Source organism: Peromyscus eremicus, chromosome 8a (assembly GCF_949786415.1).
Source record: "Peromyscus eremicus chromosome 8a, PerEre_H2_v1, whole genome shotgun sequence".
In the NCBI taxonomy this organism is placed as follows: domain Eukaryota; kingdom Metazoa; phylum Chordata; class Mammalia; order Rodentia; family Cricetidae; genus Peromyscus; species Peromyscus eremicus.
The window spans coordinates 14,328,308-14,354,209 of NC_081423.1; the positions used below are offsets into that span (position 1 = coordinate 14,328,308).

General features: G+C 37.9%; 1 protein-coding gene across 2 annotated transcripts in view; it reads left to right on the forward strand.

Moving 5' to 3' along the window:
- The window catches only part of Ranbp17 (RAN binding protein 17), a 321,777-nt gene that overhangs the window by 52,401 nt on the left and 243,474 nt on the right, over nt 1-25,902 (forward strand). For both annotated transcript variants that reach the window (XM_059270225.1, XM_059270226.1), the window contains exons 12-13: nt 2,778-2,971; nt 22,125-22,230. In XM_059270225.1, coding sequence (XP_059126208.1) covers nt 2,778-2,971; nt 22,125-22,230 — 300 coding nt within the window. The remainder of the gene's footprint in view (nt 1-2,777; nt 2,972-22,124; nt 22,231-25,902) is intronic.

Sequence of the window (25,902 nt, forward strand, 5' to 3'; positions counted from 1 at the left end):
AACACGTACAGTTGTGTAACCACCACCGTACTCATCATGATAGTGAACATAGTACCATCACCCTGGAGATACTTTGGGTCCCTTTTTAGTTAGCACATGGCTCTGGCAATAACTAATTTGTTTTCCTATTATTTTTGCCATTTCTAGAATATCGTACAGGTGGAACCCCCAGTATTAGCTTTTGAAGTCTGGTGTCTTTCACTTGGCATTTGGAATCCCTCATATTGTATCAGGGGTTCCTTCCTTATTATTACAGAGTAGAGCCCATCTGTGAATGGGTCAGTACACCCATTGACTGATCATGGGTAGCTGGCTTGTTCACTTCTTTAGCAATGGGAATAAACTGCTGACATCATTCCTGTGCACAATTTCATATGAACATAAATTTCCATTTCCATTGTGTAAATACCTACACAAGAGGGTTTCCTGGTGGCACGGTAAGTATATATTTTCTTTATAAAAAGCTGCCAAACCATTTTCCAAAGTGGCTGTAACATTTGTACTTGCTCTGCACTTGATTGCTGACTGTTGATGATTTTTTTTAGTTTTATGGTAAATCTAGTAGGTGTGTAGCAGTAACTCATTGTGGTTTTAATTTGTATTTTGTATTTATTCTTTGGCGAAATGTCTGTCAAATCTATTGCCATGGGGATGGAGAGATAGCTCAGTGGCTAAGAGCACTGGCTTCTTTTTTAGAGGGCTCTGGTTCAATTCCCAGCACAGGCAGCTCACAGCCACCTGTCTAAACTCCAGCCCTGAGAATCTGAAGTTCTCTTCAGGCATCCATGGCCACCAGGCACGCACATAGTGCACAGACATATACACAGGCAGAGCACCAATACCTATAAAATAAAATGAAAATGATTTTTAAAAATCAGTTGCCAGCCCCTTTTAAAAACTGGGTTATTTCTTTAGATTGGGATTTTAGAAGTGTGTATGTCTGTTCACAGTTCTTTTGTTAAAGTCCTAGAGACTGTTTTCCTCTCTCACTGCCCGTTACTTGCCTTTCTATTTTCTGAGTCTAGAAGATTGTACATTTTACATTCGCTGAGCTCCTGCTTATTATTTTGTTTTGTGTATCATCCTTAGTGCCCTGTCTAAGGCATTTTTAGCTCATTCCAAGTCAGAGCTTTTCTTTACTTTTTTATAGTTTTTAAGATTTTGCACACCTTTAATCCCAGTACTCAGGAGACAGAGGCAGATAGATCTCTGGATTCAAGGCCAGCCTGATCTACAGAGTGAGTTCCATGACAGCCAGGAATACACAGAGAAACACAAAAAACACCAAACCAAGCCACACCGAACAAAATTTACACTTAATATGTGTGATCCATTTGAAGTTAATTTTTGTTCTGAGTGTGGAAACACGTCTGTGCTCCCAGCACTTGGGATACTGAGATGGGAGAATCACAAGCTCTGTGTAATACATGGAAGGCCCCTTGGTTACAAAGGAAGACTGTCTCAGAAACAAAAACTGAACAAACAAAGAAGCCAGATTTTGTATATTATATTACATGTATATTATCTGTATATATGTATATTTGTTTATATTACATAAAGTTCAGGTTCTTCTTGTCTCCATTTTGCTTTGGAGGATCAGTTCCTTACCCCAGTGCCATTTGTGGATACAGACTATCCTTTGTAATTAAAGTTCATTCACATTGTTGTTAAAAATTAATCCACCACATGTTTATGTTTCCATTTTGAGATTCTGTTCTTACTAATCCACATAGATTTCCACCAGTGCCCTCTTTTAGTTACCATAGGTGAAATAAACTTTGAAATCAGGCAGTGTGAGCCTGATATTTCATTTCTCTCTTCATGTAAAACAGCATCAGTTTACCAGTCTCTTTATTTCATTTAAATATGATGATGATGATGATGATGATGATGATGATGATGTGTGGGAGAATATATGTCTAGCACCTGTGTGCAGGTCAGAGGACAGCTTCATGGAATTGTCTCTGTCCTCCATCTTTATATACATGGTTCTAGGAATCGAGGTCAGGTCCACAGACTTTGCAGTAAGCACTGTGCTGGCTGAGCTCTCTGTGAGTCTGGCCCGGTCTGTGACTTTCTACAAGAGCTTCCTGTTTGGATGGACTTGGATTGAATCCCATATTTGGGAGAGGGTCTGAGACTGCAGCCGTGTCCAAGCTTTGGGCAGCAGACATGGTGCATCTGCCCTTCTCTGTTTAGCTCTTTGGTTTCTCCTGTCAGTGCTTTGTAATTTCAGCTTTTAGATTTTGAGCATACTTAGTTAGATTTAGTTAGTACCTTTGCGTTATACTGTTATTTAGTTTTGAGAACAGTGTCTCATGGGCACCAAGCTAGCCTTAAATTCACATCTGAGGCTGGCTTTAAACTCCTGATCTTTCTGTCCTCAGTTCTTGAGGGCTTGAATTGTAGGCACGTGCCCTCTCCCCCAGCTTACCATGCTTTTTAAATCGTGGGACACTGTTGTTAAATATTCCAGTTTCGTTTCCTCTTTGCCATTGTAGAGCAGCACAGCTGGTTTTGTATTTTGAGCTTGCTTGTTACGATCTCGGTATTCACTTCATAGTTCTAGTAGTTTTGTGTGTGTGTGTGTGGGGGGGGGGTCTTTTGATCGTTTCTATGTGCATAATCATGTCAACTTCATATATGGGGTTTTATTTTTTACCTTCCAATCCATTTGTCTTTTATTTCTTGGCTCATCATAGCATTTTTACATTGCATAGTTTCAGTGCTGTGATTAAGATGTACCACATTGTAAGGGAATGTCTTCTGTGTTTCAGAGATAATTTAGATGACCCCCTGGATGACACTGCTACCGTGTTCCAGCAGCTGGAGCAGCTGTGCACAGTCAGCAGATGTGAATATGAAAAGACGTGTACTCTTCTTGTACAGCTGTTTGACCAAAATGCGCAGAATTATCAAAAGCTCCTGCATTCAGCTTCTGGGCTAGCTGTTGATATGGCAATTCAAGAAGGTCAGTTTGTGTCACACAGTTGTGAGCAGTGTGCCATAGTGAGTAGAGCCATCAGTCACTGTCAGAACCTTGCTTTGAGCCAGGTGTGATGGCACACCTCTTTAATCCCAGTGCTAGGTTAGGGAGGCAGAGGCAGGAGGATCTCTGAGTTCAAGGCCAGTTTGTCCTGCTGTAACCGAATTCTGTAAGTTTCTCCCAATGTCCTCAGTAAACAAACCACTGATCTTACTAAGCTGTTGGGTATTTTGGTGACTTGACTGTTGATCTTCAGTATTTTTCTGAGACACAGAGGAAACAACTCCACATGGACTCTGTGGAGCAGCTGTTAATGATCCTCAAGCAGACAATGTGATGTCATTGTCTTTACTAGTCTTTACTAGTCTTCTTTTCTATAGTAAATTGCAGACATAGCCAAAGTCAGCCAGTAAAAGACACCTCATCAGATTTTACTTTTATTTTTATATCAGTCTTCACTATGCTTTTTCTTTTTATTTCTCACTTTCTTTATTATTGTCTTTAACCTTACTGAACAGGGTATACTTATTTCTTTATATCCCATTAAATACTTTCAGATAGATAGCAGGGAATAATTTTTTTTTTCAAATTTTTAAAATGCAATAGAAGGATGAAAGAATTCATAGTTTTTGTTATTTGTTAGGTTAGTATACAAAGTAATGGGTTTCATTGGCATAGCCACCTGTTTGTGTTACTATACTTTGTTCCTATTCATTCCCTTTCCTCTCTTCCCCCACATACCCTCTGCTCCCATCCTTCCTCAAGAGAATCACTCCTGTTTCTATGTCTCATACATTCTATTACCTCCTTCCCCTTCCTCCCTTTTGATGACCCTGTGTCTAGTTTCATGACATATACACACCCACAGATATGAATATACCCTTTTATTCTATATTCATATGTATTATACATACAAATTTAAATCTAGAGTCTCTGTATGGGACAAAATAGGCAATATTTGTTTTTTGGAGTCTCTCTCAAAATAATATTTTCTAGTTCCATCCATTTCCATCAAATGTTGTGATTTCGTTTTTTTCATGGCTAGATAAGATGCCGTTGTAAATAGGTATGTATTATGTTTTCCTTATCTGTTTGTTTGTTGAAGGACATCTAGGTGGGTTTCATTTCCTAGCCCTGGCAAATAGCACAGCACTAAGCGTGGAAGAACAAGTACCTCTGTGGTCCTTCAGCAACATACCCAGGAGTACTGTATCTGGGCCAAGTGTAAATCTGTTTTTACTTTAAAAAAAAAAAAAAAAAAAAGTAGCTATACTTATTTCCATATTGGTTGCACAAGTTTACATCCCAACAGCAGCAAATATATGTTCCTCTTTCTGCATTCATGTTGTCAATTGTTTTCGCCATGCAAATCATTCTGAAAATGGTGAATGATTTCTCCGAGTGATTTTACATTTCCCTGACTGCAAGGATGCTCAACACCTTCTCATGTGTTTATTGGCCGATTGTGTTTTTCCTTCTGACAGCTGTATGTCAGTTCATCTGCCCACGTATTGGCAGAATGTTTTTTTATGTTTAGGTTTTGAGGATCTTTCTGTATTCTAGAAATTACTTCTTTGTCCACTGTGTAGCTTTCAAATATTTCCCCAGCATTGTAGACTATCCTCACTCTACTGATTATTTCTGTCCCCCTTCAGAAGCCTTCTAATTTTATGTAATCTCATATGACATTTAAGATTAGTTCTTGTGCTACTGGAATCCTTTTCAGAAAGTTCTTGCTTATATCTGTAGCTTGAATCCTTTCCATGTTTTCCTCTAGCAGTTTCAGAGTTTCAAGTATCACAGAAAGATCTTTGATCCATTCTGAGGTTAATTTTGTGCACAGTGAGGTACATGGACCTGATGCATGCATGCGTACTTGCTTGCTTCCTACCTTCCTTTTTTTTTTTCTTTTTTTTTTTATCCTGAGACGAAGTGTCGCTTAGGCTGCTCTGGAATTGACTCTGTAGACCAGGCTGACCTCAAACTCACAGACATCTGCCTGCCTCTGCCTCCCAAGTGCTGAAATTAAAGGCATGTGCCACTACTGCCCGGCTCTTTTCCCCTTACACTGAGATCTTGATAGGGAGTGCCTTCCTCAATCACTCTCCACTTTAAAAAATTTTTTTTGTTATTTTGTATGTGTGAGTGTCTTGCCTACATGAATGTCCGTGCATGCACCATGGGCAGAAGCCGGAAGAGGGCATCAGATCCCCTGGAACTGGAGTTACAGATGATTTTTAGCTACCATGTGGGAGTCAGAGTCAAGCCCAGGTCCTCTGGAAGAGCAACCAGTGTTCTTAAACCTCTGAGCCATCTCTTCAGCCCCTCCACTTTATTGAACATGGAGTTCATTGATTCGGCTAGGCTAATTGGCCAGTGAGTTCCCAGAATCCACCTATCTCTGTTCCCTACCCACTCTCATCCTACCTCTGCTCCAGCAGTGAGATTACAGATGTGTGCTACAGTGCCCAGCTTTTACATCATGCTAGGGAGTGTGCATGGCTGCTGCTTTACACTGAACTGTCTCCTGAAGTACCTTTTGGATGGAAGAGTTTGAAGAGCACTAACTGCCTTAACCTTCAGATAGTGTTCAGTGGGGAAGCCATCTGGTTCTAGTTGTTGTTGTTGTTGAAGCTTTTGATTATTGCTTCAATCTCACTGATGTTCAAAATCAGCATATGTATGTGTGTCTAGAAATTTATTTCTCCTAGAATTTTTGTGGTTTTGGAGTAAGTTTTCAAATTTTGTTCCCTTTTGGTCTTCACTAATTTATATCTTCTTTCTCTTTGTGCTTGTTGGCTAAGGGTTTGTCAGTCTTTTTTTCAAAGAACCAAGTCTATTGTTTAGATTCTAGTGGTGTTCTTTTCACATTATTTTAGCGTACAGTTTATTAGTTTCTTCCCGTTTACTGCTGTGGGCTTGTAGTCATTTCTGGGACTTTCTGATGTGATGTGTCATTAGGTTGACACTGGAAAATGTAAACACAGCTGTAAACTTTTTTATTAGGAATTGCCTTATATGTGTTCCAAAGGTCCTGGTTATTTGATTCTAGGAAATCTGAAATTTTCATCTTCAATTACTTAGTGATTATTTAAGAGTTATTATTTAGTCTGATCTGGGCGGTGGTGGTGCATGCCTCTTATCCCAGCACTTGGGCGGCAGAGGCAGGTGGATCTCTGTGAGTTCGAGGCCAGCCTGGTCTAGAGTTCCAGGACAGGCTCCAAAGCTACACAGAGAAACCCTGTCTCCAAAAAAAAAAAAAAAGTGTTATTTTGTGCTTTTTCTTGTTGCTGATTTTTAGTTTTATTGCACTATGATCTGATAATTCACAAGAAATTATTTTGATTCTTTGAATATATGAGACGTGTTTTATGACTATATATGTTAAGTTCATTTGTTGAGTATTGTATTTAACTGAGAAGTACTGATTCGAACTTTTATGTTCTTTGGTGTTTGTTTTATGATATTGGGAGCTCCAATATTGTTGCATCTATATTTCCAATTGTTACAGTTTTTGATGAATTGGTCTCTTTATTACTGTATACCAGTCTTCTTATCTTTTCTAGCAGAGAGTCTACTTCATCAGCTCTTGGCCTAAATATGCCAGATGGTTTTCAGCTTTTATTTGCTGGTATATTGTTTTCCATACTTGATTCTGTGGCTATCTTTACTATTGAGGTATGTTTCTTGGAGACATAATTGGATTTGATTTATTAGTCCAGTCAGCTGGTCTGCATCTCTTGAATAGTAAGTTTAGTCCATTTACACTTAAGGTCACACATATCACACAGGGATCTGATGCTTCTGCCAGTTGTATAACATTAACTGAGGCAACATAAACAAATACCTAGTTACCCCAGATAGGGAACCAACAACAGGCCAAACAATTCCAACTTGGCAAACTTATGAGTTCATTGGAGTTATTTACAGAAGTACAAATGAGTACAGGAAGAGGGTCAACTCAAAGACATACACAAAAGCCTATTCTAGCATGGGTGATAAAGAATGGCAGTGTTGGAGCTCTCGGCCTGACTTGCATGTGGCTGGGCTGGCCAGACTCTTAGCAGTTTTTTACTGCTTCTGTGACCTACATTCCTTAGAGGGGGTCTTGTAAATCTTATGTGGTTCAACTTCTTGGACTTGGAAAGTTTTGCTTTCCTAAGTCTCATGAGCCTCCTTACTGTTAGGCAGCACTGCTTAGAGCAGTGAGTTGGCCCACCCCCTTGCACCTTTTCAGACTGTGTCTCCGTTATGTCTGTTTGGAGTTCTCGGTGCCTCTTGTATTTGGATGTCTGTTTGCTTTCTCTAGATTTGGTGTGTTTTCTGCATCAGATGGATCCTCTACCTTAAGTGTTTGTTTCAGTTCCTCCTTCTATTCTATGGCTTCTAAGATTTGATTTCTTGATCTTCTTGATCTTCCCAGAGTTCTGGCACCTTGTGGTCATGCTTTCTCCCCCCTTCCCCCCAACACCCTTTAGATATTTTGGTGTTGTATTTCATCATCCTTGTCCTCAAGCCCCAATAACTTTTCTTTGACTTGGTTGAGTTTTGGTAATATTTTGCACTGTTTCCATTTATTTATTTATTTTTAAAATTTTATTTCATTCAATGAGTTTTATTATATTTTTGGTTTTTTGAGACAGAGTTTCTCTGTGTAGCCCTGGCTATCCTGAATTTGCTATTTAGACCAGGCTGTAGACCAAGCTGGCCTCAAACTCACAGAGAACAGCCTGCTTCTACCTCCAGAGTGCTGGAATTAAAGGTGTGTGCCACCACCGCCTGGCTAAGACCTAAAGTTTTCAGCTTTGATAGTTTACTTTTGTTCTATGTGGCATGTGTTTTCTGTATTTAAGAAAACCTATGTAGCAACATCACAGAGATTTTTCTCCTGTAAGTTTAATAGTTTGAGCTGTTACGTTTAGGTCTGTGATCCATTTTAGATTAATCTTTATAACTGTTGTGAGTTGTCAAGATTTTCTCTTTTACAGTCAGTCTAGTTCTAATATCAGTTGGTGACAAAATTATCTTTCCTTCATTGAATTACCATGATATTTTTGCCAAAGTAGTTTCCCTTACAAGGCTAAAGTTGCTTACCAGACTATTCTTCTGTACCATTAATCTCTACATCTGTTCTTAGGCCAGTACAGTATGTTTGGTTAATGTGGCTTTACAGTTGATCCTTGAAGTCAGGTGATATGAATCCTCTAACTTTGTTCTTTTTCATAATAGGTTTGTCTGGTATGTGATGCCATCAGCTTACCCTTTCTTTAAAGGGTACCTTATTAAAATTTAGTTGATATTGCCTCATTCTCTATTGCAGATAGGAACAATTAATACTGTTGTGTCTTCCACTTAATGAACTTCACATTGTCTTTGTAGTGCTTTGGGTTTTTTTGGTGTATAGTAATTAAAAATTATCCTAACACTGTTATATAGTTTGATATATTCCATAACTGATCAATTAGGAATAAAATTCTGTTCTGCTTCTCTATAAAATCAGAGTTGGTTTGTTTGTTGTATAGCTTTGCAGTTGTGTTTGTGTGGACTTGCTCTGGTAACTACATGATTGTGTTGTCTGCAGACAACCACAGTCCTATGTCTCTTCTCCTTGTCTTTGCCCAGTAGAACTTCCGCTGCAGTGTGCTGATGGCAGGGAGTTGATAGACTTATCCTGTTGCTATCAGAACAGAGAAAGGATTCAGCATTTATTGTTGAGTATGATCTGACCTGTGAGTCTTTTGAAGTTGTTCATAGTATAATAAACTGAGGAAATTTTTGTTTATTCATTGAGATATTTATAGTGAATACTCTTGTATTTTTTAAGTAGGTGGTTTTGGTTTTTTTTTAACATACTTTTTCAAATGACTTTTTCTTTTGCTGGTATATTGAATTACATTAATTGAATTTTTTAAAATGTATATTAAACCAGCTTTGCATTCCCAGGATAGTTTTTACTTGGTCTTAATATAGTGGTTTTTTTATACATACATCATCTGGTATACAGTATACAAAAAGACTATTATCAGTGTTTGTGAAGGATATTAGTTTATAGCTCCCCTCCACTGTGTGACTTTCTCTGTCCTCAGTGCAAAGAATTCTAGTCAAAGTAAAAATTTTTTTTGGTTCTTTGTTTTTTTTTTTTTTTTTTATGGGAGATTTGTACTGTATTAAAATGTACTAGCAGAAAATTATTCCTAATATTCTGTTATTGCTTTTCATATCTATAGGATTTGAAGTGATACACTTTATTTCATTTTTGATACTGATATATTTTTTCACTTTTTTCTTTTCTTGAATTGATCCAGATAATTTTGTTGATTATTTTAGAGAACCAATATATAGTTTGATTACTTTTTTTATTGTTGCTTTATTTTCTTTGAACTTTAGGGTCTACTGTTTTCTTGTTTTGGATTTTTTTGGATACTTTTCTAATTTTGTTGCAGACTCTAGAGCTTTCATTTCTATTTTTTTTCTATTAAGCATTGCTTTTATCACATAGATCTTGATGTTTTATTTTCCTTTCTGTTCAAAAACATTTCCTAGTCAACTTATGTCTTTGTTAACTGGTGCATTAGAATGAATGCTTTTCATTTACAGGTATTTGAGGTTTTCCTGGCTCAGCTTACTGCTTTCTAATTCCTGCCTTGGTCAAGAATCATGTTGTCTGACCTCACCCTTCTGAATTTACTGAGACTTGTTATATGACTCAGCATGTGGTCTGTCCAGGTTAACACAACATGTGTATCTGGAAAGATTGCCTAGTTTACTATTATTTTACTTCAGAGTTCTGTCTTTGATTCCTTATTATTTTCAGAAATAAGATTATAAAGTTATCTGTACTACTTTATTTCTTTCAATTTTTGTTTCATGTAGACATTTTCCTGTTGAAATCTGTTGTATCAATGTGCTAGCACTTTCTCCACTGTCTTCTCATATTTCCACTCACCTCCAGTCTATTTATGGTTTTTTTTTTTTTTTTTTTTTTTTTTTCCCCGAGATAGGGTTTCTCTGTGTAGTTTTGGTGCCTGTCCTGGATCTCACTCTGTAGACCAGGCTGGACTTGAACTCACAGAGATCTGCCTGGCTCTGCCTCCCAAGTGGTGGGATTAAAGGCGTGTGCCAACACAGCCTGACCTGTTTATGTTTTTATTCTTTTTTTTTTTTTTTTTTTGGTTTTTCGAGACAGGGTTTCTCTGTGTAGCTTTGCGCCTTTTCCTGGAACTCACTTGGTAGCCCAGGCTGGCCTCGAACTCACAGAGATCCGCCTGGCTCTGCCTCCCGAGTGCTGGGATTAAAGGCATGTGCCACCACCGCCCGGCTTATGTTTTTATTCTTAAAGCATCTCTTGTAAACCAGGTAGTGGTGGCACACGCCTTTATTCGGGAGGCAGAGGCAGGCGGATCTCTGTGAGTTCCAGGACAGCCTGGTCTACAGAGTGAGTTCCGGGACAGCCATGGCTACATAGAGAAACCCTGTCTCAAAAAACAAAACAAACAAAAAAACAAATAAAGCATCTCTTGTAGATAGTATATAGTTCTTTTCTACAAGTCTACCTCTACACCATCTCTCATTTTAACTGGAATGTTTCCCTGTACTAAATGGTGGGTGAGGGTATTATCAGCAGTTTCCTTAGAGCAAGGCTTCCTCACATGCTGGGCAAGTACTATATACCGTTGGACCATGCCCTCGGGATTGGAAGGAGGGTTTTCCTGCCACTGGTGATACATGCCTGACTTGGGAGTGTTGCACTGTCTCAACCTAGCACTGATTTCCTAGCAGCTTCCTGCACTGCTTTCTCTGTCAGGCAGAGTCCCCCTTAGTTTCACTGACATCTCACTTGGCGTCTGTTTTCTGCACGGAATTCTTACTTTACTTCTCTGGCCTTTAGTTTGTTAGGCACCTGCTGTCTCTGAACCTGTGCCTGTGATGTCCAGGCATATCTGCAGTGTCTGGCCCATAAGTTTTTCCTGGCCATTGAGGATCTGCTTTACCTTCTTGCACTCAGTGGGAGATTGAGTGCTCTGTGACTGACAGGAAAGGCCCTTCTTCTGGGTGCCCCAGTGCCAGGTTAAGTGTACTGTGCTGAGTGCAGAGTGGACTTTAGTTCCTCCTTAACTCTGGCTGTTTCTCCTTATAGATAACTGATAGCCCTGGACTTAATGTGGTGTACTTTTGTTTTGTCTGGTGACACACAGATGGCATTTTTAGTATTTTTTCTAGGTGTACATTTTGTGTATAAATAGTTTGGATTATGTTATAATTTGGATCATGTTCAGCCAGCTAACTGTAAAACTTGTTTGTGTTTTTTCCCTTTTTTAAATCTTGCTATGTTTGCATTAGTAAAGAGTTAATAGTTCCTTTCATTTTGGTATGGCCACCAGATGCTGAACACACTTAATGCATTGACTATTATTTGGTCTTGTATTCATTCTTGCTATCTAAAGAAATATTATTATTATTATTATTATTATTAGTGATCTAAAGTTTTGGGCTGTTCAATAGTAAATTGAAGAAATAATCTTTAAACTGCCAGTTCTGAAGGAATATCGAAGAATGCTGTAGAATACTGGAAATGAAAATACTGCAAGGGAAATTAAAAGCTCATTTGGGAATGCCATGTATGTCAGGTTGACTCTTAGAAAGACACAGTAGAACGAATAGAGTGGAGGTAGCAAGTGAAGAAATTGTGAGAGTGAATTCATTATCTGTATTGTTATTCCAGCAAGCCTGGCATCTACCGTCATAAACAGTCAGCCCTGCTCCTCTCAGACTGTCACCTCTAAACAGAAAGCCTTGGAGGTAGCCGGAGAGGAAGAATTGAGAGAGCAAATGTACTCAGCTGATAATACTGTAAGGCACCCACAGCTCCCATTTTATCACTGTGTCTCAGCAGGTGTGTCCTGAGGTTGTCAGCTGTTGTGTGTTGTGTGTTGAGACAGGGTCTGTGTGTTTAGCCCAGTGTAACCCAGGCTGGCCTAGAACTCATGAGAGTCTTTCTACTTCAGCCTCCTAAGATCATAGGAATTGGTTGGCCACCATGTCTGGCTAGCAAATGTTTCTTTAAAGAACCAGGTAAACCAAGGGTGTTTTTCCGACAGATAAAGCAGAGTGTTTACTGCCTTGAGATCCTAACAGTGATGTTAAAACACTTGTAAATAATTTAGAGATTAGAGAAGAACAAAGTTTGAAGTCACTATACAGTAGAGTGAATAGAGTGAGAGGCTGAGTGGTTGAAGCCGTATCTCAGAAAGTTTCAGCACTGTGGCCTTGGACGATTGAAGCACAGGTTGTAGAACTCAGAATGCCCTCATCACTATTTGAGAGCAGTGGTGAGTCCACCACAGCAGGGACTGTATGGAGCCCTTGGGAAGAGACCTGCAGCCATAGTCACATGACATGATTGATGAGCTTGGTGGTGGGAGTGTTGACTTTCCTGAGTCTGGTGACAGTGGCCAAAAAGCTAAGAAAAGGCAGAGGTAAAGAAGGAGCTAGAGAAGAGTTTCATGTATTCAGGGAAGGATGGCAGTTGCTGTGTTAGTGCAGCAGACATTTGACAGGGGATGGCAGCTGGAGTGAAGTGAACAGATGAAGACTTGATGAAACGCCGCTGAGTCCAGCAGACACAGCAGCACGGAGAAGTCTGTACGAATGATGACAGCAAGGGGAGAGGGAATGGGTTCGATTTCTTGTATAAAGTTGTCCTCTCTTGTCGTCTGCAAAAGGTTCCCTACTGTCAGAAAATGTGCGTGTGTAGTGAGTAGAAATCTACCCTTCCATGTTTTCTTCCTTTGTCTTAATTTACTATATTTAAACTTTATTTTAGAAAAATTAGCCAAGTAACATGCATGCAGCTTACTGTGGTTTTATCTACAGCCTTTCATGCATCTGAACTTAGGTGGAGTTTGTCAGATATGGGAAGATTTGGGTTATGCCCCCTTAAAAGTTGTTTTCTTTTGCAACTGTCAGCAGGTTGTAAAGTATGGAGATCTTACTCTGTATGGACTATGGATAGTCAACAGTTTATACAAATCATAGTAAAGTTACATAGTAGGATATTATAGAGTGATAAAAATAAACTACAGGCATACTTAATGATGATGAATGTCAGATGTTTGGTGAAGAAAAGTAACTCAGGAAGCTACATAAAGCATGAAATCTTTAATAAAGCTTTTAAACAAGTGTGACAAGGAGAAATTCATTGTCTAGGAATATATGCAAAAGTAGTAAAACTGAAGTGCCACCAGTTATAGGATCAAGGTCACCTCTAGAGTGATCCATAACTGACAAGCATAGGAAGGATGTGGAAGCAGACACAACAGTGTTAATCTGAGGCTTCCTAAATTTGTACAGGCCTTTTATGTAGTTAACATGTTACATATATGATTTTGTATGAATAGCAAATATTACATTAAAATGTAGCAAGTTGAGGGTAGCAAGATGGCTCAGTGGATAAAGGTGCTTGCCACCAAGCCTGATGACCTGGGTTTGATCCTTAAAACTGACATGGGGAGAGGAGAGAATTGACTCCTGCAAGTTTTCCTTTTACTTCCACACATGTTCTGTGGTATGTGCTTGTGTGCGTGCGTGTGTGTGTGTGTGTGTGTGTGTGTGTGTGTGTGTGTGTGTGTGTTTGTGTGTTTTCTAGAAGGAAATTTAATGAAACTATAGGTATTCAAAGACATGACTAGGATTAACTAAAAATGAACTATTGGTGGTGAGAGATATATATTGAATATATTAAGTCACACCCAATTTGTGATGTATACGAGTAGAACTTTTTATAATTGGATTCTTATATAATAATATTTGAAGATCTGTCTGTCTGGTACATAGAAAATTTTAATAATTTAATAAAAGTCAATGAAGAAATTTATCTGCCTTTTAAAGATATCTATAGTGTGTTCAAAAGTAATTGTTACTATATTACAAAGAATGCCCAGCATTGCTCTAGCTTGTACATTGTGTGCAGTAGTATTCAATTTCTTTTGTGCAGACTCAACAGTTCAGTTAATGTTGAACAAAGAAAATTATATGCTTTAGTTATGTGTGCTTTAATTTAGATGCTTAATGGCTTTTAATGTTACAAAATAAGTTTATTATTATATTATGATCTCATTTGTATTATATTGTCTTGCTCTCTCATATCTGTGATGATATGGTCATGGTTTACAAAAACAATAATCCCTAAGAAATAGGTCATTAACAGTAGTTAACGATTACTTGTGATCTATGGTAATGACTGATTTCTTTGGGATTATTGCAGTTATAAACCATAATTACAGATTATTACAGCAATAATTATTTTGTTAAGGAAAAATGTTCTATGCTTGAACAGCTGCTAAAACAAGTGCCTTGAATATTTCAGAATAAAGAGAAAAATGGGAAAGTATAATGAAAATTTAGTCTTATAAAATGAGATTCTAAGAGATTTATAGATATGAAACTTGTGTATCAGATATTTTCTTCTAAATTCAGTTTAGGTTTATGTGTTGACATGGTTCTTTGAACTTCCTGGATGCAGTTTTGTGATGAAAATATAATCTTTGGTATGTCCTCAAGATGTTCAGCATGATGTTTTGAAGGATATTGACATAATGCAGTGAATGCTGTAGTCAGGATTGTTACCCTGTTTACCACTGCCTTCCATAGTGTGTATGTGCTTGTGAGAAAGAGCTGAGGCTACCTGAAGGCCCCTTGGAGCACATGCTGTTATGCTGTGTGATGTTCTTAACTGTAGTTCCCATGGGTCTTCAATCTTGAGGTGTAACTGTCCTATAACTGCACATTTGTACCCTTTGGCCTACTTCTTCCCCTTCCAGCCTTTGATGGCTATCCACTTTTCTCTATGTATAGGAAACTGTTTTTGTTTAGATTCTGCTTATAAGTGAGAGCGTGCATTATTTTTCCTTCCATGTCTAGTTGATTTCTCAGTGACTTTTCAATTTTTTTTTTTTTTAAGACTGCATTTGAAATAGAAGTTTTGGAGAATGGTCTGATATTTATGAGAAATACAACTTCACCTTTAGCTTAATGCCGAATTGTAGGTGATAGCTTCTGATAGCACTTCATTGTTTCTTGCTAACATTACCTATAACTCATCAGCCTAAGTTCCATCATGAAGAAGCTTCTGCTTTTCAGTTCCCCACACCTTAGAGATGGAGACCTTCTCAGTCAAGGATAGGGCACATGTACACCCCATTTCTCAAAAGAAATCAGTGAACTTCCATTTAAATGTACTGTTATTTTAGAAAAACGCTTATAATGTTGTCACACGATACTTATGTGTGTATGATTTGATATTCAAGGTACCATTCTGAGGTCATATGGAAACATACTATGTGAATGTTGAGACGTCTTGTGTATAGCTTCTTTAGTGTACTGTAGACAGTAGTGCTCTTTATCTAGTATTGCAGAAGTCATTCTGACTTAGGAAGCTAGGCCAGTGGGTTCAGGTCTCAAGCGTGGAGTCCTTCTGTGCTCTCCCACACCTTCACACATTGAGGTAGGCCTGCCACAAGCAGGGCGGGAATTCAGTCGGCCCTTCTGAATGTCTCTTCTTGGAGAATTTTTGTTCAGTCTGGAGTTTTGTTTTGTTTATCATACAGTCAACATTGAGGAAGTATATGTGATAAGTTATATCTAACTTTTATGATAGCAAAACTCTTTGGCAAAGTGGAAGCAATTTAAAATTCTTAAGTAGTTTGTGTTTTCATTTTCTAGTACAGCTTCTGAAGGAAGACAGAATAAAATGTAAATGTTAGTATATTTTTTAATGTTTTTTTTTTTTGTGGCTCTGAAACAGAACCACTGTTAAGGGAGTATTATTCAACAATAATAGTAATAATAGCCAAAACAGGTAGAGAGAGCACTTACAGTGCTGACTCGTATGCATTATGGAAGCAGTTAAGTCACTAATGTAATAAATGCCAGACATAGACTTGAAGCTAGCCTTTGCTTTTGGTGGCTGATTGTATTGCTTAGTGTGCTGGTTTCACCCTCCCTGCCTGTCTCTCTTGAGACAGTCTCCCTGTGTAGTTAATAGACCTGCTGATCACCATTCCTAGCAACCTCTGCTTTTTTTTTTTTTTTTTTTGGTTTTTCGAGACAAGGTATTTCTCTGTGTAGCCCTGGCTGGCCTGAAACTAGCTCTGTAGACCAGGCTGGCCTCAAACTCACAGAGATCCGCCTGTCTCTGCCTCCCAAGTGCTGGGATTAAAGGCATGTACCACTACCACCTGGCAACTTCTGCTTTCTAAAGTAAATACTTACCATCCAATGGAGAAATATGAAAATTATATACATGGAACAACTTTTGTCCGCTTTAATTAGGTTCCTTAAATAAGAGCTAAGTAGCATATGGTTCAGTTCACATTAATGGAAAATTTCCATATTAAGTTTTAAACCAGTACTAGTATATGGTGTGGTATTTAGTCCTGCAGTCTCAGCACTAAGGAGGTTGAGGCAGAAGATTGTGAATTTGAGGCCAGCTTGGCCTACGTACATAATGCATTCAAAGACTGCCTAAGTTACTAGTAAGACCGTGTCTCACACAACATCAACAGCACCACGCCCCCAGGGAATCAGGGACATAGCTCAGTAGCAGAGTGGTTGCCTAGCATATTTTTAAAAAGAACAACAGCAGTAACTATTATCTAAATAGTGTCTAAATATCTAAAGTGATAAAGTATAAGGGAGGTAATCGGTCATTATTTACTCGTAAGTTTATGTTTTGCTTTGAGAAATAGTGTTATTTGGAGTGGGTGTGGGGCACACAGGCTCTTGCTGTGTAGCCCGATCTGGCTCCTAAACTCAGGCAGTATTTCTGCCTAAGTCTTCTCAGGTCATGGGACTGTAGGCAAGTGTACCGTGCCTGACTTATAGTAGAATAGTTATAAAAGAGTAACTCTCCTAGGCCAGGGAAAATGTTACATTCAATAAAAATTACACTTGTAGTATTTCAGAATACATTTATTTTAGAAATGACACAGTGCAACTGTTAGTCTATTCACAGGTTGGAGTCACTGTTAAGAGCCTTACGATTGCTAGGATTCTAAGAGATACAGCTGATTCTTATTATTTGGTGATAATAGTCTATATAATCAGAACACCATATTCACAAATATCAAATCATTGTTCTTATTGTTACTATTGGGCTGTAGCATTTCCATCAGACACAACCATTTTTCATGTATAAGTATTTATAAGAGCTCTTATTTAAACGTATTGTTGGTTCCTTAACATTGAACTCAGAACCAATAGCACTATTGACTCATACCTGAACACAGCTTAACACATATGTTATATAAAAGGCACATGTCTTAGTTTCTTTTCTATTGCCGTGAAAAAAAATTCCATGACCAATGCCACTTAGCGAAGGAAGCGTTTAATTGGATCTTACAGTTCCAGGGGACTAGGAGTTCATCACCATCATGGACATAGCATGGTAGCAGGCATGGTGTTGGAGTGGCAGTTGAGAGCTCATATTCCTATTTACAAACAGAAAGCAAAGAAAGTACTAGGAATGGCAGGAGGCTTTTGAAACCTTAAGCCCACCCCCAGTGGCACACTTCCTTACCATTCCCAAATGGCCACCAACTACCACTACATACATAATACCCGCCTGCCCGCCCTCCACCCCCTTTCAGGAACACTACATAGCACTTCAGTATGATCCCTGGGCTATCTCAAATATTGAAATCACTAATGGTGTGAAAGTGGGGAAAAACAATAGAAATACAGAGACTAAAAAGAATGCCGGTTATAGCTGAAATAAGGCAAGAGGGTCACATTGCTCAACAGGAGCTGGAATCGTGTATACCAGACAACTCAGCCTTTAAGGTTAGGCACATATATGTGAATTATTTGAGTACCAATTTAGGGTTACAAGTAAGTTTTAACAAAAAAATAAATTTAAAAAGTCAGGGAATTCTCTGGGCAGTAGTAGCGCAGGATCTCTGAGTTCAAGGCCTGCCTGGTTCCCAGAGCCAGTTTCAGGACAGCCAGGGCTACATAGAGAAACCCTGTCTCAGGGAAGGGTAGGGGTCGGGGGGTGGTTTGAGAGTCAGGGAATTACAGTCTATATTTATTTTTAGTGAGTGTGTATTTCAGTGTTCAATTAATTGCTAATGTTAAACCAATAATACATGCTAGTCTGTGATTTAGATTGTGGAGTTGATTAGAAAACCGAACAGACAAAAGTACCTGTTGTCATGCAGTTCACAGTCTGCTGGAGTTGACAGGCAGTAATTAAGAGCAGCTCTATAAGATATGTAATATGTTAGAAGTCCTTAGGTGCTAAAATAGAAAGCAGTGAAGCAGAGGGGCCTGTGTTCTACTTCTTTGTTGCCAAAGCTTAGTGATTTGTCAATTAACAATTGCTTTCTTTAATCTTAATTTTATGGGCTTTTTGAGGTGTTGTAGTTAGCTGATAGCTGGGGCTCAAGTTGCCTGTGTTCATCTTTCACATTAGTCTGTTGTCTATGCTAGAATTCTTGGACCTAAACATAAGAGGTCAAGTAATTCTCAGAAGGATACGTAGGTATAAATGTTTATGACTTTGGGTTAGGCATATCTTTTTTAGCAAGCATCCCCAAACAGACAATAACAACAATAGGTAGCTGGAGTATATCAGAAGTAAAAATTTTGTTCCCTGAAGAACACCATCAAGAAGGTGGAAATAAAACCTACAAACAGTGCAATGAAGAATGTTTACAACTCAGTCATAGTGACAAATCTTGAAAATAGCTTAAGGATTTAAATAGACTTTTCTCCATAGAAGGCATAAAAGTAGCCAGTAAACACATGAAAATAGGCTAAAAACCATTGGTCATAAGGGAAGGCATCTCAAGATGACACTAAGATACCATCTCACACCCACTAGATGTAAAGAGAAAAAAAACATAATTACAAGTGTTAGTAACAATATTTGTAGAACATAGGACTTCACACTTCATTTTCAGGATTGCCAAGTGGTGCAGCTTGATGGAAACAATGTGAGAGTTTCTTCGTACCATAGAGACTCCATATGACACAGTAGTCCATTCCTAAGTGTGTGGAGATTTGAGGGCATTCACTTATACAGTATATACAGTGTCCATCACAGTATGCTATTGTAGCCAGGAGGTGAAAATAATCCCAACATCCAGCAATTGAAGGAGTATGTAAAATGTTACCTCTCCAAACAATGACATGCTTGTTGTTCCTTCAGAGAGGACCCATCACCACCACGCCTAGCTTTATCAAGTTTACACTGAATCATTGTGAGATTTGATTTTGGAAATAGGAAAACACTTAAAAAATTTGTAGTGTTGGTTGCCCAATCCTGTGACTTTACTCGTAAGATTGAGTTGTGTGGTATATGAGTTTTTATTTCAGCAGACCTGTTCAAATATAGTAGATCTATGGGTTAGGTGGTCCCCAGTAGAACATAGGATTATCATGGTTGTAAGATTTCTCTTTATCAGTATTGAAATTGGCAACTACTATGATAAAATATTGTTAGAAAAACTGACAGTGAGCCAGGTTCGTTTTTAAAATGAGAAATAATCTACAGGAAAGTATATAAGTACATCAACAAAGAGTATTCATAATTTGTTGATGTAAGATGTAAGGATGAATACTTTTATGATTAAGAGAGTATTCTAGAAGTAAAAATAAGGATCATAAATATTCCATATTCAAGTTGCAAGATTCAAGAGGCTTGATAGAAAAAGGCACACTGTTAGCGTGCTTACCAGGGGAACTATATGTTGTCTAGACTTTTCTTTTGAGCTGGAAACACTTTTGAAGCACAAACGTGAACTCAGCTTCTCACATGGGCTTTGTGCTAGTATCTTTCTTAATACATGCAGTGAAACTTGTTCTGTGATGTTCTCCTTGACCACGTTAGTTCTTTGGCTTTAACTGTCTCATATTGTTAATGGATATGCCATAACACTGGCAGTTTCTGATTTGTTTAAGGTTTTGTGATGGACAAAATGTGTATCTTCTTTATAGGGTGTTTGTCATTGAAGCAGGCTGAGGATCCCCTGCTGTCCCAAGGGAGTGGTTTGTTGATTGTTGCTGTGTAATCATGGATCCTAACATCTGTAGGAAAAGCATTGTTGAAAATGGATTTGTTCTTCCCAAGTCCTTTAACAAGCACAAGCTTTTTCTTAACTATTCAACATATTTAAACAAGTACAAAGGTCACATGAATATTCTTTTTTTAAAAAATTTGCTTTTATGTGTATGAGTATTTTGCCTGCATGCATGTATTTGCACTATGTGTATGCCTGGTGTCTACAGAGGTCAGAAGTGGGCATTGCATCCTCTGGAACTAGAGTTATAGGCAGTTGTGAACCACAGTTTGGGTGCCTTAACCGCTGAGCCATCACTCTAGCCTCCAAGATTTCTTAATAAAATAAACGTGATTAATTTGGAATTGTGAAATAGTTTGCTTATCTTTGAAAAATCAGTTTTCAAAAATGATGCAAAATTTCTTTATGAAATGACATTTTTATGTTTTTAAATATTCTTACAGGTCTCAAAAGTTTTTAGAGTCTAGCACTTGGATTGATAAATCTTGAGACCTAATATAATGCTCCTTAAAACTCATTTAGCTAATAATTCTATTCCTAAAGTTATTCATTTTGGCTTCTCTAAAGTAAAATTTGTGAAAGCTATAGATACTTCCCCTTTGGTGGGATGGTGTGTGTGTGTGTGTGTGTGTGTGTGTGTGTGTGTGTGTGTGTGTGTGTGTTCATTCATTTGTGAACATGCACATGTGTACATTTATGTGGAAACCATCGACCATCAGATATTGCTCCTTCTGTGTTCTTTGCTGTTTTTTGAGTCAGGGTCTCTCATTAATTAGCCAGCAACTTAGCACATGGGCTAGACTGCTGACTGGCCAGAGAGCCCAGGAGTCTGCCTGTCTCTGCTTCCTGGTACTGGGCTTACAAGTGGGTGCAACCACACCCAGCTTGTTTTATATGGGTTCTGAAGACCAAACTCAGGTGCTTCTGAAGCAGACGCTTCACTAAGTTAACTCCCTAGCTCTTGTTCCATTACTTAAAGCTGTTTCATCTTTGGTATTTTTAACCATTAACGTAACTCAGTAATCAGTGAAGTGCATAGAAAAAAAATCTGTATTTTAAAATATGAAAAAAAAGTCTAAAAGAGAGTAAATTTATTATTTACTAATAAATTTATTATTATTATTGTTTATTTATTAAACAAGCAGAGTAGTTTCAAAATGAAAATGGGTAGACAGACACCCTCATAAAATTGACCATTGAGAACAGAGATGGTTATTGGTGAAGAGGATTTGTTGTTGTGTGTAGTCTTGATATGTACCCCAGAGTGGCCTGGAAGTCCCTGTGGAGTGCAGTCTTACCTCAGATTTGCCTTCCTTATGCATCACACTTCCAAGTTATGTCATTGCTGTATACTATCATACCCAGCTGACAATAATATTTTGAGAGAGATGGGGGATGGGGGTGGGGGCAGAATGTCATTATTCAGCCCAGGCTAGCCTGGAATTCATGGAGCTCCTACTGTCTTCCTTTTCTAGCCCCCCACCTCTCCTCAGTGCTGGATCACCTTCATGCACCATTGTGACCACAATTACAGTGCTTTTGGCTGGATAACAGGAATGTTTATACATAGTACGTTTAAGGTCTTATCAAGTTTAATTTTTTTGCTTTTTGAGACTGTGTAACTCTGCTGGAACTCACTAAATAGACCAGGCTGGCCTCAACTCAGATATCCACCTGCCTTTGCCTCTCTACTGCTGGGATTAGAGGTGTGGATCACCATGGCCAGATCTATAAAGTTTAATAAATTCAATCACATCTTACTTTTCCCCATTTGCAAATGAAAATCTTAAGACTTTAAGAGATAGGTAAGTAACTCATAAAATTGAAACAGATTGGCGGAACTGGGATTCATACCTATTTTTTTCCCCCTTGCTGGAAGACCTGCTATTATCACCGCCTTGATAAACATGAGACCCAATGCTCTACTGTCTGTTGAAAACTGACTTTATAATAGTTAATTATTTGTTTAGAAGAATGTATGTTTTTGCTCATTTAGGGATTTCTGAAAAACAAGCTTATTTATATCAATACTTCTCATCTTTTTTCTTTCTTGTGGTAAGGACGCCTCGCATGGCTGATATACTTAGTTGGCACAGTTGTAGGAGGGAGATTAACATACACCAGCACAGATGAGCATGATGCTATGGATGGAGAACTATCCTGCCGGTGAGTAGCCATTCTTACTACACAGTTAAGAAGTTTAGCCTTTGAATTCGCTTTATATGGCCTAGTACAAAATGGTGCCATTGGTTCCCTTTTGACTCGTGAGAAAATCAGTGCACAGATTATTTGATTCTTCAACAAATAGGCTCAAATTTACTTGATTTTTTTTAACCCCTTGGTGCTAGTGATCACAGCCTTAATAAGCTATTGGTGACTCTTAACACTTTCCTAAACTGAGAGAAATTCCTGTGAATAATGTGAACAGCTTACTTTTCCACAGATTTTGATCAAATACCATATTTCCTGCACACTCATGCAGTTTTTGTTTCGGTGAAGGCTTAACATTCCAATGAAAATCAGTATCATAGGGATTTTCAGAGAACTATTGCCAGTTTTGTACGGACCCTGCATGTGTATTTTCAACCTTCTTAAAAGCAGAAATTGTTACAACATTGTTTTATAACGAGAAAAATGGAAATAGTATCTAATTTGGGGCTGTTAAAAGATTCAAGTGAATTTTTAGTGCTTAGAACAATGCCTGGTAAATATTGATGTATTATACACACATACCTGTTTAAATTAAACACAATTTGTGAACATTTAACTTAAAAGTTAAATAACCTGGAGTATGCCATAATTTAAAGTTGATTTTCAAATTTTATGTTGCTTTTTAATTTTTCTTTATTATTATAAATTGCCTCCAAGTAAACATTAGTTTTTATAGATTGAAAGAATTTCATTAGTTAATTTCATAAAGTTGAATAGCTCATTAAAGTGTCCATAGCATTTTAAAGACTCATAATAAGTATTACCAGTTGGCCTCTGAAAGAGCTATACTTGTTCAGTGTCCTTAATCTGAAAACCTAAGATCCACAGTGCTTTAAAATCTGAAACTGAATTCCAACACAACTAGCAAATACTCTAAAATCTAAAAAGCCCTGAAATCTGACATAGTGTCTCAAATACTTGATATGATACTCAAATATACCATTTTATCTTCCAAACCCAAAGCCTGTAGATGCCAACATTAGCTAAGATTATTAAAGTTGATAGGTTAATGTAACAAATGGCTTGTGTTAATTTGTATTCTTTAGTTCTATATGACATTTAGCATTCTTTTTCATTTTTTATAATTTTAATTTTTTATTATTGGTATTTATATGTATCATCTACCCTTTTTTTTTTTTTTTGCATGTGTAGTATATGTATGCTCATTCCTGTGAGTGGATACAGATGTGCGTGGGTACATGTGCAGATGTGTGCATGTGGAGGCCTAAAAAGGCATCAGGTGTTGCCCTCCATCACTCTTCAGTTATTGATTTTAGCCAGTCTGCCTAGTCAGTTTGCCACAGGGATCACCTGTTTCTCCCTCCTGAGGGTGGGGATTACAGCTGGCCACTCAAGTTGCCCACCTTTTTTGTGGGTTCTGGGGTTCCAACTCCTGTCTTCTTGCTTGCACAATAAGCTTTGTCCACTAAGTCATCTCTTTGGTCCATACCTCACTTTCTTTTGTGCTTATCTTTGTAAACTTACTTATAATAATTCAGTTTATATTAAAGTTCTCAATATTTTGCTACTCAAACTATTAACCAAGGCCAACTCTATCTTTTAATGGTTTGTAATGCCACTTATATCTTACACACAATTCTTTTGTCTTTTCTTAGGTCTTTCATATGTTTCCATTGATCTAGAAATCAGTTGTTACAATACCATTACTCCAGTAAAATCTTGAAAAATAATACTTAGTTGTTACATTATTCTTAAATATATTCTGTGTGTCTGTGTGCTGGGATGCATGAATAATATATGGGTGTATTAGTTGGGGTTTCTATTGCTGTGACGAGACACCATGATCACAGCAACTCTTATAAAGAAATACATTTAATTGGGGTGGCTTGCTTACAGTTCTAAAGGTTCATCATGGTGGGACATGGCAGCATGCAGGCAGACATGGTACTGAAGAAGTAACTGAGAATCCTACATCTTGCAGTGATCTGAAATACTGCATGATATCTTGATCTTCTGAGACCTCAAAGCCCGCCTCCACAATGACACACTTCTCCAAGGCCACACCCCCTAATATTGCCACTCCCTTTGGGAGCTATTTTCTTTCAAACCACCACAATGGGCAAATGTGTATGTGAGTGTGCATGCATATCAGGCCAGACAAGGAAGTTGGGAGTCTTCTACTACTATATTCCACGTTAGTTTTGACACAGTCTCTCATTGAACCTAAGACTCATGATTATGCTAGCTGATCAACAAGCGTCTTGGATTTGCCTATCTTTGCCTTGCAATATTGGAGTTAACAGGCACATGTGGCCATACCTGGCTTTTATGTGTTTGCTGGGGATTTGAACTCGAGTCCTCTTGGTTGCATGCCAACTACTTTTATCCCACTGAGCCATATCATTAGTTTTAAATATACTCTCTTTTTTTCCTGGAACTCACTTTGGAGACCAGGCTGGCCTCGAACTCACAGAGATCCACCTGCCTCTGCCTCTCCAGTGCTGGGTTTAAAGGCGTGTGCCACCACTGCCCAGCCTAAATATACTCTTTTTTTTTTTTTTTTTTTTTTTTTTTTGATTTTTCGAGACAGGGTTTCTCTGTGTAGCTTTGCGCCTTTCCTGGAACTCACTTGGTAGCCCAGGCTGGCCTCGAACTCACAGAGATCCGCCTGGCTCTGCCTCCCAAGTGCTGGGATTAAAGGCGTGAGCCACTACCGCACGGCCTAAATATACTCTTAAGGTCTTGGTAAATGTGTTATAATTGTGAGTAGAATTTTTTTCATTGCATATTCTTTCATCCTGTGTACTATCCTTTTAATAAGATTTGAACCTCTAATTATATTTTAATTAAGATATATATTTTGGTTTCTTGAGACAGGGTTTCTCTGTATAGTTTTGGAGCCTGTCCTGGAACTCACTCTGTAGACCAGGCTGACCTAGAGCTCACAGAGATCTACCTGCCTGTGCCTCCTGAGTGCTGGGATTAAAGGTGTGTGCCACCACTGCCCAGCAAAATATTATTTTTAAAAAAGATAAAACTTGAACCTGAATATATAAAAACATATTTACTTTTACCAAGACTTACTGTTTCTTACACCAATTTAAGTTACTTGAAAATGTGAATATCAACTGTTTAGGGCCTTTGTAAAATGCTTTTGTAATTTTTAAGTACATGAAAAATAAGCCCTGTATCATCTTTTAAGTAATATTGCATATTTTGTAAATTGGAAATGAGGTGTTTCTGTTATTGTTGGTTTGCTATTTTAAAGATTTTCATCATTAAGCAATACTAGCACTTTCTAGAAAAATAATATGTAATAAGGCATAAAGCAGATATCTACCTGCTCATTAGAGGAAAACTTATTTTTTCTTTAAACAACAAAACTATCTAACTTTAATGATTTGTCTTTTTACTAGCCTGCATTCCCTAGAAAATAGGGTTAAGTGGAACTTTTGAGCTGATATTTTATTAAGATGTGATAAATTGTATTTTTCAGAGAATTAAGGATAGGAAAAAATAAGAGAAGATACTTGTCAGCTCTTATTGCTCTGGTTACTGTTTTTGGGACTCGTTTTTGTGATAAATTTGCTTATAAACATTAAATCATTTCTCATAGTGCTTTTGCTGTCATTTGCAAACGTATATAAGGATTAAAAAACAAAAACA